The sequence below is a fragment of the Protopterus annectens genome, chromosome 3.part1, assembly GCF_019279795.1.
Source record: "Protopterus annectens isolate FY-2018-M chromosome 3.part1, PAN1.0, whole genome shotgun sequence".
In the NCBI taxonomy this organism is placed as follows: Eukaryota; Metazoa; Chordata; order Ceratodontiformes; family Protopteridae; genus Protopterus; species Protopterus annectens.
In genome coordinates this window covers 718,020,166-718,039,930 of record NC_056732.1, presented here as the reverse complement: position 1 = coordinate 718,039,930, position 19,765 = coordinate 718,020,166, and the positions used below count along the sequence as shown (strand labels likewise).

The 19,765-nt window shown below is 42.0% G+C and overlaps 1 protein-coding gene across 5 annotated transcripts in view; it reads left to right on the top strand.

The window, feature by feature from the left end:
- Nucleotides 1-19,765, top strand: part of CARMIL1 (capping protein regulator and myosin 1 linker 1) — a 4,434,936-nt gene that overhangs the window by 4,175,928 nt on the left and 239,243 nt on the right. For all 5 annotated transcript variants that reach the window (XM_044067077.1, XM_044067074.1, XM_044067073.1 and 2 more), the window contains one exon: nucleotides 8,970-9,009. In XM_044067077.1, coding sequence (XP_043923012.1) covers nucleotides 8,970-9,009 — 40 coding nt within the window. The remainder of the gene's footprint in view (nucleotides 1-8,969; nucleotides 9,010-19,765) is intronic.

Below are 19,765 nucleotides of genomic sequence, written 5' to 3'. Positions count from 1 at the left end.
AACTCATTTTCCTTTTTTGTTGTTGCACAAGATTACATGCAAAGCATATTAGGTTATAATCATCTGCATGTTGTACAGTCCAGTGTATCTAATGCAGCTGTGATGTACATTTCATTTATGAACCTCATGAGTACTGCTAGCAGTGGTGGCATAGAGGGCTAAATCTATGACTACAGCCCTGGTGAGGGAAGTTTGATAAGCATCTTGGGTACTTGGTAGAACTGTTGGTGAGAAATAGGTGAGTCCATCCTTTTGGGAACATGGGGTGGAGCCAACTGCATACAGTGTAGCCTACTGTGGGAGTTAGGCTCACCAAGTCATGACCTGGTGGTAGCCTTCAACCCTGGTGTGTTGAATCATGCATGGTGAAGCTGTGGTTGGCCTCTGCTGTGATGCAGCTTACATGTCCCTCCACCCTGGGGCAGTGTTAAGGCCATTGCCAATGCCCTTATTCCCAGGATGCCAGCAAGGATGTAAAGCACATTCAGCGGGTGCCTGAATGTGGCCCCAAAGACTGCTCTTGCCTTGACACTGTTTGAAATGTCTTTTGTTGGGGAATGAATAGGCTCTATCTGGGCAGGAGGAAACTAGATAATCAGCAGGTGTAGGAGGTAAAAAGCATAGAGAGAACAAAATGAATATGTATAGTAAGGGACCTAGGATAGATCTCTGTGGTACGAGTGTAACAGGTGCTTAAAAACAGGAAGCATCTTGCCAGAGCACACAATGTGTGCATGGACTAAGGTAGCTGTTAAATCAGTCTGTTGTGGTGTGACTTACGTCCACATTTGATCATCTTTCCAGGAGTAGCTGATGTAAAACACTGGCAAATGCCTTTGATAAGTTTAAGAAAAGGGTTTCTACAATTTTTCCTTGCTTGCACTTTTGATCGACTGTAGGAAAGGTAACTAGGCAGTTTGTTATATTATATAGGTAAAATCACAGTCCCTTTATTGTCCAGATATAAAATGTAAAAATATAAGTAAAATAACTGTAGAAAACTGTGGAAAAAAACTTTACTGACTAAGCGCTTTCACCCTCAAGGGTATCTTCAGAGTCAGTTAACTTCATTGAGAACAAACTTTAAATACACATGTTAATTAATACATAATTAGACAGAACTAATAAAAGAGACAAATAATTAATTTGTTAACCCCTTAAGTGCTTGTTGACCAAGCCTTAGACTTCTGAAAAAACAGTGTTTCTTGTGTGTTAAAATCACTATGTGGTTAAACTAAAAAAATAATAAAATAAAATCAAAAACAACATGTATTGTTAAAAAAACTAATTGAAACAAAAACTCATATATGTTACAATGTATATGTACAGCATTGTTGTGTGTCAAGTACAGGCTACCTTGTGTCTTAAAATGCATGCTAGAGAAAAAGTATCGTTGATACCTGGAGCGTTACTAGCGACCAGTCTCAGCTGCCAAAGGCATTCCCTTACCTCCAAAATAGTTTTATAGTCTCCCCCAAACTCCTTTGTGTAAAGCCTATCAATGACAAAGAATATAAACTTTTTAAAATTTGGACAGTGATTTGTGTGAGTGTATAATGAGTTAGTGGTTTTCTTATTTTTTATGTCTCTATAATGTTCTAATATTCTTTGTCTTAACTTCCTAGTAGTCATGCCTATATAGAAGGCTGGGCAGGGTAAACAGGTGGCAGCGTAAATGACCATACTTGTGTTGCAATTACAGTGGCCAGGACTCTTCAAAGTTCTCTTAAAGTTACCTAGACAAACGTAAGGCCCGTCATTAATAAATTTACAAGCCTTACAGTTGCCACATTTAGCCATTTTAGCAGGTCTTTGTCCAAAAGATCTAGGTGTCTTCTCTAACAAATCCTTCAAGTTTAAACCTCTGCTGTTTATAAAGGTTGGGGTTCTACCCAATGTGTCATGTAAATCTGCAGGGATAATGTTTTCCCAAGCACTATGAATAGCACCCTTAACTTCAAGTGATAAAAAATTGTGTTGTAATACCATTCCTGTTGGCACATTTTTTCTGTCAAGTTTGTTTTTATGATTGATGACTTTGTCACATAACCTTTGTGTGTCATGTAAAATGGGAACAAAATCAGTGGACCTTCTTCTAAAAACTTTGTGTTGAAGCATCAAAAGCATATCAAGCGGGTAACTTCTTTGAACAAATAAATCTCTCAATATACCTAGTTCAACTGTAAAAATGTCATCCTCACTAATGATACGAGACAGCCTGATCATCTGGCCCTTAATGACATTCCTCTTAACATAGGCAGGGTGACAACTCTTGTAGTGTAAAAATGAATTGCTATAGGTTTTCTTTCTGTACAAACTGGATTCTATTTTGCCTGTGATGGACAGACGCTCCAGGAGGTTTCTCCGCTTCCGGCTAGGAGCCAGTCACTACCAATTTCGGGTCCTTCCCTTTGGTCTCACCACAGCCCCCAGGGTGTTCACCAAAGTACTAGCAGTGGTAGCGGCCCACCTGAGGCTTCAGGGGGTGCAGGTCTTTCCCTACCTAGACGACTGGCTCCTTACCGCCCCAACAACAAGGCATCTACTACTTTTGGCGCGAGACTCCTTTCTCCATCTTGCTCCCAGTCTGGGCATTACTATAAATACAAAAAAATCCAACCTAGCACCCTCACAGTTAATAGATTTTATAGGGGCCAGGTTAGACACAAGGACTTTAAAAGCCTTCCTCACTGCGGACAGAGTTCAAAACCTGCAGCTCCAGGTGCGGGCCATTCTCCACTCAAATCAAGTTCCGGCGGAGTTGGTCCTGAGGGCTCTAGGGTCCATGGCGTCTGCTATAGCACTTCTTCCTCTCACCAGACTACATATGCGCATCCTCCAGTGGACTCTTTTAGTACAGTGGTCTTACCTTGCTCTTCCTATGCATCATCCCATTGCGATCAGCAAGGCTTGCAAGCGGTCCCTCCTGTGGTGGCTTCACTCCCCAGATCTCCACAGAGGCCGCCCATTTTGTGCTTCTCCCCCTCTCGCCACGGTGACCACGGACGCCTCCCGCCTCGGGTGGGGGGGGGCATTTTGCAGGCTGGACCGTCCAAGGCACGTGGAACGATTCAGAGACCTCACTGCATATCAATGTCCTAGAGATGAGAGCGGTGCTCTTAGCGTTGCTAGCACTCCAAGACTTTCTTCCCTTAGGAACAATTGCGATTCAATCGGACAACATGGCGGTTGTGTGGTATATCAACAAGCAGGGAGGAACCAGGTCTTACCCTCTTTGTCGAGAAGCCATGAGGGTTTGGGAATGGGCAATTTCCACCAACCGCTTTCTCATAGCAACGCACATTCTGGGTCGGTCCAACATCCTGGCGGACAAACTCAGTCGCACCATTCTAACCCCTTACGAGTGGTCTCTCAATTCTCAAGTAGCGGAACGCATATTCGCACGGTGGGGAACTCCTTCTTGCGATCTTTTTGCCTCTCCCTCAAACACCAAGTGCGACAGTTTTTTCGCTCTGATACCTCCTCCTGGAGGCTCTCCAAGAGACGCTCTGGTGCATGCTTGGCCACCCGGTCTTCTGTATGCTTATCCCCCCTTGCCTCTGATGCTCCAGGTTCTTCAGAAAGCGTCTCGGGTGGGTTGCAGAATGATTCTCATTGCTCCGTTTTGGCCTCGACAGATCTGGTTCCCCTTCCTAAGGTCTCACTCTGTGAATCCTCCTTGGATTCTAGATCCAATCCCGGATCTGATAACTCATCCATCCTGCCTGTCTCCTCCGAACCTGGACAACCTGAAGCTGACCGCTTGGCTGCTCCAGTTCCACTCTTGATTAGGACTCCCGGTATTTCGTCCCCTGTAAAGGCTATCCTGGTGGCAGCTCATAAGCCTTCCACTAGGAAAATCTACCGTAGCAAGTGGAAGCGGTTCTCTTTATGGGCGGAGCGGCAAGGCCTGGATCCATTCACTGCTCCTCTCCCTTTGGTGCTTGATTTCCTAACCACTCTTTTTAACGATGGTGCTAGCAGTTCCACGGTCAAAGTACAACTGGCAGCAATTTCACATTGTCACATTGGTCATGACTCTAATCCACTCATGTCAGCCAAGTTGTGTAAAATTTTCCTTAAAGGTACTTTCCTTCTCAGGCCCCCTGTAAAACAAGCGGTTCCTCCCTGGGACCTTTCTTTAGTTCTCCAGGCTTTGACCGCTCCTCCCTTGAACCGGCTACGGTAGATCTCAAATTCTTGTCGTTCAAGACTGCATTCTTAGTAGCCATTACTTCGGCCAAGAGAGTTTCAGAGCTTCAAGCATTATCAGCTAAACCTCCTTACTTGGTTTTTCATCCGGACCGTGTTTACCTCAGGACCAACCCGTCCTTTCTTCCTAAAGTAGCTTCTGAAGCAAACATTAATCAGTCTATTAACCTCCCTGTTTTCTTCCCTAAATATGAAAACAAAGGTGAATATAAGCTTCACTCCTTAGATGTTCACAGGCAACTTAGATTTTATCTAAACAGGATGGCTGGTCATAGGCAATCCGACCAGTTGTTCATTTCCTTTGCTAAATTTAATCTGGGCAAGCCAATTTCTAAAGTCTCTTTGTCTCGTTGGATATCACAATGTATTTTGTTGGCTTATCAAGCTTCAGGAAGGCCCGCACCGGAGAGTGTACACGCTCATTCAACCCGGTCAGTTTCTACCTCTGCAGCCTTTAAGGCTAGGATTCCTCTAGATGATATTTGTGCAGCAGCCACATGGGCTTCATCTCATACTTTTATTTCCCACTATAAGTTGGATCTTGCATCTAGGGGTAGAGCATCATTTGGCTCCGCGGTGCTCCGGAATATCCTTCCATGATGGCCGCCCAAGATTCAGGTAGCTGGGGACTCTGTCCCACAGGTTGCAGACAAATGAATCTCCTACTTCAGATTAAGAAGTTATGTACTCACCATAACGTTCCATCTGAGTAGGTGTATTCATTTGTCTGCAACCATCCCGCCCTCCTATCCCCCTGGCCTTTCAGTTTCCTGCATATGGTGTGTTACCCTTCTGGGTATTTTTTTGCTGTTGGCAAACTCGATCTGAGGTCATGAGGGTAGAGCAGGGCATTATGGGTGAGGGGAGGAGCTGAGAGCTTGGATCCATAGCTGGTAAACCATGCCGGTTCGGATCCGATATCGGATCCATAACCCACAGGTTGCAGACAAATGAATACACCTACTCAGATGGAACGTTATGGTGAGTACATAACTTCTTATTCTTTTGCTTTTGATTATGTATTTGACTTGTTTCCTTAGTTTTCTGCACCCCTGTCAATTGTACAATGCCCTATCCATTTGCCATTATTTCAGTGCTTTACATCACCTGTCCAGCTCTAAACAAAATAAGTTGAATACAAACCAAAAAATTGTCTTGTCGTTAGTCACTATATCTCAAAAAGACAACTCAGCTCAATAAATCAAAGCCTAATAGTAACACAAACATTTAAACTGTGAAGAGTCACTATACTCTTGTACAAGTACCAAAACTAGATGTAGTATTTACCCTTTTTATGCAATGAAGCTGAGGACTTCATTAATATATGGGAGCGTTACATTAAGGTATTTTACACCTTAGTTTATTTCTAGGTATGTGAGAAGTCCCCAATGGTACTCTGCTAGTAGTTTCCTAACTGTCTTTGTTAGTTGTTTTAGGTTACACATCTAGTTTTAAATAGCTATTATACAGTAGCCTCATGTGGCATAGTTTCTGCACTGGCATAACTGTAAGGAGACATGCCTGGATGCACTTATGTGACTTTGTAGAACTCTTCAAGACATCCTTTGTCCTGGGCTTAAAAGTCAAGTATACACTATGCAGAATTGAACAAGAAGAGAAGACCTCTTTTGCCATAGGGATATGGTTCTTTGCTCCCCAGAGGTCTCTATCTAGGAGCCAGAAGGGAGGCAAGAAGCTGTGGTTCAACAAATCTCAAGGGTTTTTTCTCGAAACTTTTGGAGGACATCACCCCTATGGCAGAGGTGGACGGCAAAACCAAGGTGCTTGTGGACTATTCTCTGAGAAGCCATATCAGTGCTCCTGAATGGTTGCCCGACTGCCTTACTCTGGAGGCATTCAGAGGCACTTATCTCTGCACCCAAGATCTGGACATCCATTACCCGAGGCACTGTGCAGAAGACCGTAGCCAGAGGCTATTCAGTTCCCTGGTTCACCCCACCCTGCCATCAAACAAGCTGTCCTACAGTCTACCATTTCAAAGAAAAACAGCATACCTAGAAATAAAAAAGCTGCTGGAAAAGTGAGTTTTTCAAGTGGTCCCACCAGACCAATTTGAATTCAGAATTTACTCAAGATTCTTTTTGGTGCCAAAAAAGAATGGGAACCTCAGGCCAATCTTTGATCAGAGCCATCTCAATTATTATGTCACACAGACAAAGTTCGGGATGGTCACATTGCAGTCAGTTCTCCCATTATTGAGGTAGGATGATTGGATGTGTTTGACAGATCTTCATAATGTGTACTTGCCACATAATGATGGACAGGGAATCCAGAAGGTTGTTCCGATTCTGGCTGGGAACCAGTCATTTCCACTCCAGGGCTCTGCCCCTTGGTCTCATCACAACCCCCCTGCAGATGTTCCTCAAGTGTATGATAGTGATCACAGCTCATCTCAGACTGCAGTGCTGTTCACATATCTGGACAATTGTCTCATTTTTGTGCCAGAGACTCCTTTCTCCACCTTTGCTCCTGACTAGTTATCACAGTGAACCCAGAAAAGTCCCAAGTTTCTCCTGGTCCAGACAATAGAATGTGTAGGTGTGAACCTGGTCAGGAAATGCCAAATAGCGAGATTTCCAGGGAACAGATTGACCACCATCCACAATCAGGTGTTGAGGTACACCTGTCAGACTGATTCTTCAAATTATATGCTTGATGGCTGCTTCTGTTACCTACAGATAAATCTAATGGTACATGCAAGTGTGAATTTTGTTCGGATTGTAGCTATACTTCTGAAGGTCCATATGTTTGTTTAACACATATCAGCAAAACCCTTAAAATTAATTCATATTGCAACTGTAGTTCTAGTGAATTAATTTACATAAGTGTATGTTCAAAGTGTGTTGCCTTTTATGTAGGTATGACTGCACTTTCTTTGGGCGAAAGAATAAAAGAGAATGTATATGCTATGAAAGAAATGAAACTAATGTTTTATTTAGGCATACAAAAGTATGCAAATATCAGACAAAATTTTACTTTAGTGTGTTAGAACATTTGAAATTAGACTATAGAGGTGGTGACTGTAAAAATAGGTTAGAAATGAAACAAAACATCTGGCAAATTAGTCTCCAAGGAGACAAACATCCAGGTTTAAATGGCATTATTAATATTAAATGTTTTTTTTAAAGAATAAAAGACTTATGAGGAATGAACGAATGAATGTTATATTATCTATATATTTCATTTAAGTATGTCACTTTAATTGTATGACTTTATCACCTGATTAAAGATACTATTTAATGTTGCCAGAGAATTGATGCAAGTATTTTGATGAAGTCCTAATGGTAACTGAAAGAAAGTGCTTAATAAATTGTGTCTTTGTCACTCTGGCTTTTGGATGTATATTTAATGTGTGTATAGGTGACCACAACAGTGCACATCTCCTTACAGGTGACTTGTCAGGAAATATGTTATATAGAGTAGGGCTCGCACCGAATATATTATAGAAGGTCAGGATATGTGATAAGTGATGCAGACTTTTAAGGTGTTGATAGATGAGCGGTATTTTCTTGAGGTAAATGGGATGTGTGCTTCATGCTTCCATGGGAGCAGTTACTGCATGATAATTAAGTGGAATTAGAGTCAGTGTTCAAAGAAAATATCACAAACTGTTCACCAAAACTGAGAGATGGTAGCCAATCAGTGTGAGTATGTACACAGCAGCAGATTTGGGGTAGTCTAGCAGTAAAATAGGTGTTTATATGTTTGAAATATACTAACTGCAAGTATTGCTTTGTGCATCAGGGAAACTCAACAAGTAAGTCAAGGGGCTAGAAAAAAACTGAGTTGCAGCAAGTGCAGGGTTATGAGTAGCCAGAAAGCACCTCAGTGGTTAACATTGCCTCACAGCAAGAGGTTTCACCTCGATCGGTCTCGGGGGGGGTGCCTTCTGTGTGGAGTGCATGTGTTCTCCTGTGTGTGCATGCGTTTTCCTTTCTCCGGGTACTTCCCTTCCCACATAAAGACATGCATCTGGAGCATTTCTCCCCGGGCCTGCACTGAAAACAGGCTCTGTGGAACCTAGTCGGACTTTCCCGGTCAACAAATAATAAATAAATATACTTAAGCTGAACAGAAGTGTGATATCAAGATTAGTGCTGCTTAAGCTCAGCTTTAGCATCCACTGTCCAGTTGTGACTTCTGGTGTTTGTGAAGTTTGCTGTTCTGACCATATCTGTATAGGTTACTCAGGGTACTTCTCATTCCTCAGTCTCACCTAACAAAGACCAGCTGCGTAGGTTGATTGACTACTGTTAAATTGCCTCTAGGTGTTGTGCTGTGGTTGTTTCTGTAAAAAGGACCACGTGTATTCATACATCCACCTGTACTGATTTATGCTGCTGTGCTCCTGGTCTTTATCTGAAGCTCCCGTGCTACAGGTATATTTTGTGTGGCCTAATGTATTCAAACAGCTTGTTCATGGTTCCCATGCCAATTGTATATTTATTTAAAAAATGGCCAAGGAAAAGTGTACTCCTTTGCAGCTCACTGATCTAAACTGCTGTTCAAACAATGCTCTGGATATGTCATTAATTTAATTGTATTTACTGGACATATAAAATCAGGTCATATGTATTACTTTTTCATCCTAGCACTCAGAGAAGGTACAAATTCTTACTTCTGTAATGCTTTGGTCGCTACTGTGGGCCTAAGGTTCTCAATGGAACATGATACACACTTTGTGTTGGTGTTGTATTCCAATTTACTTTCATTTACATTTTTTTTTTTAATTGCAGGAGAATATAAACACAGACCATCTAGATGGAAGTAGTGCAGGTAATGTGACAAACTTTATTTTTGTTCACTGGAAATATTCAGAATGTAGTGTTCATCTGTTTTAGGTAAGGTGGTTGAATACTTCCTGTAACAAACTTGGCATAACTGAGTTTTTTTTTTAACAGCAAATTCTGACAAGAATCCACACTAAAAATTAGCCGGCACTGTGGCATGGAGGGATAAAGCCCTTTCTATGTCTCAGATGACCTGGGTTCATTTAGTGTCTCAGATATCTGAGCTGCTGGCAGGGAAGGATGGGCGAACCCATCCATGGAGGAGGGCATTCATTGGAGATGTTCCTCAATGAGAGGGACATGGTCCATAGTGAGGTGCAGCTCTTAGACACTGTCAGTGAGTGCAGTAGTGTGTGTTGGTGTGGGGGGACTAGGTTATAAAAAGAAAATCTCAACAAGCAGAAGGATAAAAAAGTTGCTGACACCAACCCCTAAGAAGCCCTTAAGATCTACACTGGCTCCAGATCACTCAAAGTCCAGGACAGGAAGGAGGAACATGCAGGCCCTGTGATGGATGAGGGCAAGGGATAGCCAGACAAAATGAAGGAGGGTGAAGGGAAGAAAGGAAACCACACTAAAAATTACACTATGCAATTAACAGTTGGCTTCAGTAAAATCAAGTAAGTAGAGTTGTGGAATGTATAGCATATGAGGAAATACTTACTGCAACATAAGCTACTGTTTGTAGTGAACTACTGGTAGAGAGACTTTGGAATAGCATGCTGTGGAAATATAATGCAGCATAGTTTTGTATGGTTCTCAAAACTGACCATTTTAGGGTGTCAGAACTTATTTCTAAGGAGACAACCTTGTACAGGACTAATGTGGTCATCATGTTCTTATACTGGGTTGGGGAAGTGTGCCTGGTAAATGTTATTGCACTCTGTGTAGCATTTTGAGAAATAAATTGTAAAAGTACCAGCCAGTTTGATGAGAACTACTATTTAAACTTGTGGTTTGCTGCTTAGAGAATATTCTTACACATCCCCAGTGCTGCACACGTGCTAAATTTTATGGGATGGTAGTATATGGAAAATATATTTTAATATTTTAATGGCTTATAATATAGTAAAGCTTTGGAAGCAGGATTTTTTTTTTCATTTCTGTGGCTGTATTGTTAGTATGTGCAGCAGTGCAACATCCAGGTCCACAAGACTGCATTTCTAATTTTTTTATTTTGTTTTTATTTATTTTCTTCTAACCTTATCTGCTACATCTCCCCGTTGATGTCTTCTATTTTTTCAATACTGGATGAAATCACAACCTTTTTGAGGCACCCCTTGAATCCTAATCCTTGCTGTGAGGAAGGTAGTGGGAGCTAGTTCAGCCTTCATATGCACTATGTATGTACTTCCTTGCAAACTTCCACTGTCTCAGGTTTTCCTGTTGATGAGCTTGCCTCTTTGTCTTTGCTAAGAGACATTTTCCAGTTGAATCTGCCTTGTTCCCCTGCTCTAGGATGGGAGAGATGGCTTTGGCCACTCACTCCCATCATTCCAGTCAGTGTATTCAGCAACCAGGCTTACTTGCTGAACCCAGACTGCTGGTATTGCACCCTGGGCTAAAGCCTCTGCAACACCAATGCCCACTCCAGTGACTGATTTTAAAATAGTATTTTCAAATCGGCTGCATTGCTTTTTTAAATCATTCTGTGTCTGTCTGGTCACACGCAACCATGAACATAGAATATTGACAAGTTCCCCTTCCCAGTAATTGTGTAGATAAGTTACTGCTCTAGGAAGAGTACATACAGTTTACAGTATTTCCTCTTATGTATCCTAGAATTTGTTCAGATAAAATCAATTTTTGTAGTGATTTTTGGTCTTTTGCATACATCAGGATTTGCCAGCATAAGCTTTATCTTCTTTAATGAAACCATAGAATTGTTTTTTTCCAAAAAGGCACAGGTTCCATGTTTGCTTTATTAAGTAGGAATATTGCATTTTGGTGATAATTTTGCAATACCTTCCGTCTTTGCTCATTAAAAAAAATGCAGGAATATATATAAGGATCTCTTATTGGAACAACAGATGTCCTTATGTGACTCTTGGGTCTATATTACATGAACATACGATCAAAATGTTGAATACAGCATACTCGACACTCTTTGATCGAACGTTCATGTGATCGGAGACTTCAGATGTTGAAATTTGGAGTTCCGAAATGTTTTGGTTGGCCTTGCTAGTGAGTGTAGCGTGTGACGTAAACACACTACACTGTTCAGAATGGCTAGGTAAGAGGCTGCTTTCTTTTATATACCAACTCCGAGATCGCTGTACATTGGGGAAAGGGCAATGTGTAAGAAGTCGCTTTGCGATTACCAGGAAATTGCCCTTTCCCCAATGTACAGCGATCTCTGAGTTGGTATATTTAGTTGGGGGGGGTGTGGGGGGCACAGCCCCCCACTTTGTTTTAAAAGTAGATGTGTTTGTGTAGGTTTTTAAGTGTTTGAATGGTGTGAGTGTTTAGGGGTTTGTATGCATTGGTTGCATGTGTGTGTGTTGTATGTTAGTATAGGGAAGGTGTGGGATGAACAAAATCTTTCGATTTTGTATTTTTCAGGGTTTTAAGGTTTCAGTTACATGAACGATCGATCAACGTGTGTCGAGTATGTTGTACTCGACATTATGGTAGTTTGTTCATGTAATATAGACCCGTGACTCTTCTGACTGCTTATCTGTAGCAGATATGGAGGGGGAGGTTTGCAAACTGATTAAGGTCTTTACCTCACAGATACAAGGTACAGGGTTTGATTCTAGCTTTTGGTTATTGAATAAATTTCTTAAGAGTCTACAGATGATTAGTCTGGTATTTACCTATGAACCAATATAACTAAATTCCTGAACATTGATTTCAGCTGGAGTATTCACAGTATGTATTAGGTAAACATTTTTTATCATCCCTTCCCTTGTATAGTCTCAGAGGGGCCATGCTCGCCTGCCTGCACTCTTTAAATACTGAAACTTCATCCCTCAAATACACTTGTACATTCATTTGTAGATCAAGTTTTGCAGCAGCCCAATCTATTTGCAATAACCATTATAGTGGCAATACATTGCATACCACTGTGTGGTCAGATGCCTTTTTTAAAACACCTTTATTGAATTATCACTTGAGACAGACAAATTAAAAGCTAAGTACACACCATAACTAGATATCTGTATTGTCCATTTTCATTCTTCCTCAGCACATGGGTTTGAATCCGATCCTTGGATCCGACTAGGCTGCATACTGCAGACCTGGGTCCAACTCTCAAGTTACTCCCTGTACCCGTAATGCCTTAGTCCAGCCCCAGTATCTCAGATCGAGTCTGTTGCCATAAGGACCATATAGCTAGACAGAGACAGGGACAGCTGAAAGAAAGAAGAAAAAAAGGGCTCATACCTGGAACTGTAAGTTCCAATAGCAGTCCAACAAGTTTCTCTAAATGATTTAAGGATGGGGGATAGAAGGGAGGGAAGTTGAAGAAAAATTCAAATGGACAACACAGATGACTAGTTATGGTGAGTACATAACTTTTAAATCTGATGTCCTTTTCATTCTTCCTCAACACATGGGACAGAGTCCTCAGCTATGTTGACCTTGCGTGGCACTCATGGAAAGGATATTCTGGATTTACCACCGAGCCAAAGGCAGCTCTACATCTGGATATTAGATTCAGTTTGTAATGAGTAACAAAGGCATGTGCACCATGTGGCTGCTGCACAAATATCATCAATAGATTTTCTTGACCAAAAGGCAGATGAAGTAGCCATCAATCTAGTTGAGTGAGCTTTGGGTGGTTTAGATAGGGAAATGCCTTGTTGAGAATAGATCCAATAAATACAATCGGTGAATCATTTATTTAAAGTAACTTTAGAAACTGGATAACCCTGTATTTTTGGTGCAAAGGAAACAAATAGCTGATCTGATTTTCTGATTTGCTTTCTCCTGTGTCGATAAAGACATAATTGTGTGTGTCAAGGAGATGAAGTATGTATTCTCCTTTCTGTGAATATTTTGAAAAGAAGACCGCTAAATGAATTAATTGGTTCATGTTTGTTTCAGAAGCTACTTTAGGTAAAAAAGAAGAGTTTGCCCATAAAGTAACCCTGTCTTTATGAAAAGTAATGTAAGGGATCTTTGAAGAAAGAGCTTGGAGCTCAGAAATCCTCATTGCAGAAGTAATAACTACTAAGAAGACTTTTCCATGAAAGAAATTTTAGATAATTGTTAGCTGAAGGTTCAAAGATTTTCTGAGTTAAACCTTGTAGCACAACAGTCAGATCCCAGGGGGGTGAAGGATCCTTTATTGGTGGTCTTGGAAGAAAAATGCATTTTAGAAATGCTTTGCATAATTTGAAAGATGCCAAGGAATATTTTTTGCCTCCTGTATGAAAACTGGAAGTGGCTGCTAACTGTAAATCTGATGCCATTTTCATTTGTTCCTCAACGAATGGGTTCGGATCCAACTCGGCCACTTTCTACCGATTCTAGGATATGACTCTTGAGCTCCTCCCTTACCCATAATGCCCCTGCCCACTGCAGTACCTCAGATCTCGAAAACAAAAGAAACAAACTGCTACCAAGCTAGCACAGCTCCTTCTTCATGGCGTACAAATGTTCATACATGCATTCATTCAATCTCCTGTCCGTCTTGCCTACATAAAAAGCTGGACATGACGAACAAGAAGCAAGATACACCATATGTGTACAGGCACAATTATATCTCCCTTTGATGAGGTACTTGATGTCCCTAATCATGAAAAATGTGCCCGATTTCACATGTCTACAATGTTTGCACATATTACAGTTGTACATGCCGGATCTTGGAGTAATGTTGCCGCCTTTCCTTTCTAACATATTCTTAATATTCAGACCCCTCCTGAATGTAATCTTCAGGGCCAACCCTAAATTAGTGGGTCCTGTTAGTTCAACTGGCAACAGACCCCAATTTTTCTGAATAATGGGCACTATAGCTCTAGCATCCAAACTGAAGGTAGTGATAAAACTGCAATGGTATACACCTCTGAGTGGACCATCACCCTTTGAGTAACTTTTCTCCGAAACAGAGTGACCCAGGATGGGTTGAAAGTAACCCTTTTCTCTTTTAGATCTAACTTCTAGGCACAAGTCCACTACCAGGTCCTCAGGGTAACCCCTGCATAAAAACAGATTCAAAATGAACCGGCACTCTTCTTGGAAGTCGCCATCCCTCGAGACCATTCTAGCCACCCTCACAAATTGGCCTTTAACTATTGATCTCTTCTGGTAGGCCGGATGTTCAATATCGAAATGCAAGTAAAAATTGGAAAAAGTGGGCTTACGATGAATTCTGCCTAAAAACTGGTTCTGGTTACTGTCCTTGAATAGTTCCACATCCAAGTATGCTACCTGTCTGTGGCAAAAGTAGAGGTAAATTTTAAGAAATCTGTGGAATTGTTAAACATCTCCACCAGATCGTTGGCCACCACAGAATCACCCTTTAGTATGATACAAATATCATCCAAAAAACGAGTATATAAGGGGACTCTTTCTAGGATAATCGTGTTGGTAAACACAAATTCCTTCACCCAATGGGCCATGACCAAGTTGGCTCCACTCGCTCCACACGGTGAGCCCATAGGAACTCCAACCAACTGATGGAACCATCTGTTATTAAAGGAGAAGTAATTACATGTTGAGATAATATCCAATAGGTCTTTAACCATTGTGGTCGTGCTAGCTGGTGCCTGTTTAGCAGTCATTTCCAACTCAATCCACTCTACTGCTACATCATGTGGAATGGATGAATACAGGTCACCAACATCGACCGTCAGAAAATGATAATCAGGACTGTACGGAGTATCTTTCACCTTATGTGGCAGTTGAGATTAGAAGCTTACCACCACCCCGGCCTTAACAGTATGTTATCCATTAGTTGTGTCCTCAAGTTGAGGAGTTTGGAAAGATGATGCATGTGGGGTTTAGTATTGAGTACGTTATGGGGGTTTGACCGGCTGGGTTATTTTGATACTGGTATTGTGTATACATGTATTTTTTAAATGCATTCTGCACCATGTATGGTGAGAGAATGAATGTCCTTTTACAAGCATTTTAAATACTTTATGGTATTTTTGTATATTGAATATGCCTAGTTTTAACATGTGTATTTAGTTTAAAGCAAGTTAGTTTACATATATTATTATTTTTTCGGTTGTATTGTTTAAGTCGCATGTTATAGAACACCCTCCCAATCCCAGGAATCCCATCAAGCATTCCTGAAAACACTGGAAGATATGAATGTCACACCAAACACCATCATATTGGGTGACTTCAACTACCCCAACATAGACTGGGCCCACTATTCTAGCCCTAACACCCTAGCCCAAAGATTCCTGGAATTCATTAACTCAAATGCTATGGAGCAACTGGTCACTTCTCCTACGAGGAGAGATAATATACTTGACCTGATTATCGCAAACATGGGGTCCAAATGCTCCGCACCGGATATAAACCCCTCACTAGTAAGATCTGACCATAAACTGATCACGTTGGATGTACATATCCCCCCCCCCCCCCCGAACAAAAAACTACAGTGAAAAATTTTTTAAAAACTGACTTTACACTCCTTAAGTCAGAAATGATATCCTTAAACCACATCCCAAAATGCTGAATCCTACACAACAGCCTTCTACGGACATCTCCAAGAATGCATGGATCAAGCAATCCCAACTAAAACCAAGACCCTCTCCACAAACAAACTGTACAACAAAAGAAGGAAGCTACTGCAGGACAAAGCCAAATCCCACAAGGAAAGGCTTCCTGATCAGCACAAGTAAAAACTACATTCTCTCATAAAACATCTAAAGCCAACTTTGAGAGAAAGATTGCCAAGGATACCAAAGACAATCACAAGGCCTTCTTCAATTATGTCAGAACCTTGGGAGGAAATTCTCAGATATGCTCTGAGTTGGTACACAACGACAAAAATTCACTGACCCTACCGACATTGCCAATATTCTGGCAGATAGGTTCAGTCACCCCTAAAGATGTAGTAATTATCCCTGCTGAATGTAACCTACCTGTCATCTCAGACATACAGGTGAAATCAGCACTCAACAAAGCAAAAACACAGCATCTGTGGGACCCGATGCCGCGTGTTACGTGAACTTCAAGATGAACTAAACCCGCCCCAACAGCTATTCAATCTTAGCCTCACTACAGGATATGTACCTGAACACTGGCGCACAGCAACAGTGGTCCCACTCCACAAAGGGGAATTCTACTGACCCTGGTAACTACCGCCCCATAAGTCTGACCAGCCTGGTCTGCAAGGCTATGGAAAGAATCATCATGGAACTCATAAATGGCGATATTGGAGATCTGCAGACCCTTGATCCCACCCAGTTCGGTTTTGTAAAAGGCAGATCCTGCCTCTTAAACCTGGTTGACTTCTTCGAGACAGTCACTAGTGCCATCAAGGCTGTCCACACTGCCTACTTGGACGTGGCTAAAGCCTTTGACACGATACCACACTCTGGCATCATAGACAAGCTCAGCAGCCTAAATGTAAATCCATATGTCACAAGATGGGTAGCAAACTGGCTAAAAACAGAACCCATAAGGTCAAAATTGCTGGAGCCATGTCAGACTCAAAACCAGTCAGTGGTGTCCCACAGGGCTCAGTCTTGGGACCACTCTTATTCGGCATTTACGGATGTGAAAACAAATATGGGAGGATTATGGCTGACAAAGTTTGAAGATGACTGCAAACTGGGTGCCATAGTTGATTCACCTGCTGACACACACATCCTACAGAAAGGTCTCACTGAAACGGACAACTGGTGCCGGAATCATGGCCTCAAACTTAACGCCAAAAATGTATAGTCATCCTTTGGGAAAAACAAAGTACCCACAAATTATCACATAGACAATAACCCACTGAGTACGGAAGAAGTAATCAGAGACCTGGGGACTCAAGTCGATAGTGACCTCTCCTTTGACAACCATGTTGCCAAAGTGGTCAGAAAGACATTCTACCTTGCCCATCTCATCATGAAGGGATTCTCATCCAGATCAAAGGAGGTCATTGTACCTCTATATTCCTCCCTTGTCAGGCCCATGATTGAATATAATGCTCCATTTGGGATGTATCTCACCCGGCACATGCAACAACTGGAAAGACCCCAGAGGTACCTCACCAAGAGGATCATGGGTCTCAAACATGTGCCTTATCCAGCTAGATTAAAGAAACTCCAGCTCTATTCAGTAGCATACCGACTGCTCAGAGGTGATTTGTGCCTAACATATAGGGCCATGTCCAACCAAGAACTGATGGACATGCTCCATCTCAAAAAATCCAGATCCACCAGAACCACGCGAGCTAAAGATTTCAACCTCTGCACAAATATGAATAAAACATGCTGGAGGGATAGATTCATAACACAGAGGTTACCCGTACTCTGGAACAAAATCCCAGTTCATGTGAGACAGAGCCCTTCATTGGCACTGTTCAAGAAAAATCTCGATGCATGGATGGGAGATCGTAAGTTTGCCGAGTCACCTCAGTGTCACTACTAGACAGAGGTATAGTTTACTAAATAATGGGGTCCCATGTGTCACTACTAGAGAGGCAACTATATATATAATACGGGTGAAGCCACATCATTGTTGTAAATGCCCCAGGGCAGATAAGCCACATCATTGTTGGCTAGGCTTGTAAATGCCCCAGGGCAGATAGCCTAGTACACTACTATGAAACTATGAAACTACTAAGTGTTATTCATGTAAGAGCACTAGTTCCATTTTATATATAAGCCATTTTTTAATTGTGAATTTATGGGACAGGATTATTTTTATTTGAATGAAGTTTTTTTGTTCGTTTTCCTTTAAGGTAATTTGGGGGTATGTGCTTTAACAAATTTTATTTTATTTTGTATTTTAAGAAGAGGGTGGAGCATAGGGTGACGTACAAGAGTGGAGGAAGATGCTCACAAGTTGATTATATACTATGTAGGAGGGCCAGTCTTAAGGAGATTGGAGACTGTAAAGTGGTGGCAGGTGAAAGTGTAGTTAAGCAGCATAGATTAGTGGTATGTAGAATGACGTTGGTGATCAAGAAGAGGAGGAGGAATGTGAAAGCTGTGCCAAGGATTAAATGGTGGAAGTTAAAAAAGGGTGATTGTGAAGTGGAGTTTAGGGAAGAGTTAAGACAGGCACTGGGAGGCAGTGGAGAGTTACCGAATAGCTGGGTAACTACAGCAGAACTAGTAAGGGTGACTGCTAGAAAGGTGCTTGGTGTGACATCTGGACAGAGGAAGGAGGACAAGGAGACCTGGTGGTGGAATGAGGAAGTACAGGAGAGTATACAGAGGAAGAGGCTGAAGAAGAAGTGGGATAGACAAAGAGATGAAGAAAGTAGACATGAGTATAAGGAGATGAGGCGCATGGCAAAGAGAGAGGTGGCAAAAGCTAAGGATAGGGCATATGGGGAGTTGTACGAGAGATTGGACACTAAAGAGGGAGAAAAGGACCTGTACCGATTAGCTAGACAGAGGGACAGAGCTGGGAAAGATGTGCAGCATGTAAGGGTGATAAAGGATAGTGAGGAAAGATACTCACAAGAGAGGAGAGTGTGTTGAGTAGATGGAAAGAGTATTTTGAGAGGCTGATGAATGAAGAGAATGAGAGAGAGAGAAGGTTGGATGATGTGGGGATAGTGAATCAGGAAGTGAAACAGATTAGCAAGGAGGAAGTAAGGGCAGCTATGAAGAGGATGAAGAATGGAAAGGCTGTTGGCCCAGATGACATACCAATGGAAGCATGGAGGTGCTTAGGAGAAATGGCAGTGGAATTTCTAACTAGATTGTTTAATGAAATTTTGGAAAGTCAGAGGATGCCTGAGGAGTGGAGAAAAGTGTTTTGGTACCTATCTTTAAGAATAAGGGTGATGTGCAGAGCTGCAGTAACTACAGAGGGATAAAACTGATTAGTCACAGCTTGAAGTTATGGGAAAGAGTAGTGGAAGCAAGGTTAAGAAGGGAGGTGATGATTAGTGATCAGCAGTATGGTTTCATGCCAGGAAAGAGCACTACAGATGCAATGTTTGCTCTGAGAGTGTTGATGGAGAAATACAGAGAAGGTCAGAAGGAGTTGCATTGCGTCTTTGTAGACTTGGAGAAAGCATATGACAGGGTGCCTAGAGAAGAGTTGTGGTATTGTATGAGGAAGTCGGGAGTGGCAGAGAAGTACGTAAGAGTGGTACAGGATATGTACGAGGGTAGTGTGACAGTGGTGAGGACTGCAGTGGGAGTGACAGATCCGTTTAAGGTGGAGGTGGGATTACATCAAGGATCAGCTCTGAGTCCTTTCTTATTTGCAGTGGTGATGGACAGGTTGACAGATGAGATCAGACAGGAGGCCCGTGGACTATGATGTTTGCAGATGACATTGTGATCTGTAGTGAGAGTAGGAATCAGGTTGAGGAGACTCTGGAGAGGTGGAGATATGCTCTAGAGAGCAGAGGAATGAGGGTCAGCAGGGCTAAGACAGAATATATGTGTGTAAATGAGAGGGAGGGTAGAGGAATGGTGAGGATGCAGGGAGTAGAGTTGGTAAAGGTGGACGAGTTTAAGTACTTGGGATCAACAGTTCAGAGTAATGGTGAATGTGGAAGAGAGGTGAAGAAGAGAGTACAGGCAGGGTGGAATGGGTGGAGAAGAGTGTCAGGAGTGATTTGTGACAGACGGGTATCCGTAAGAGTGAAAGGGAAGGTCTACAAG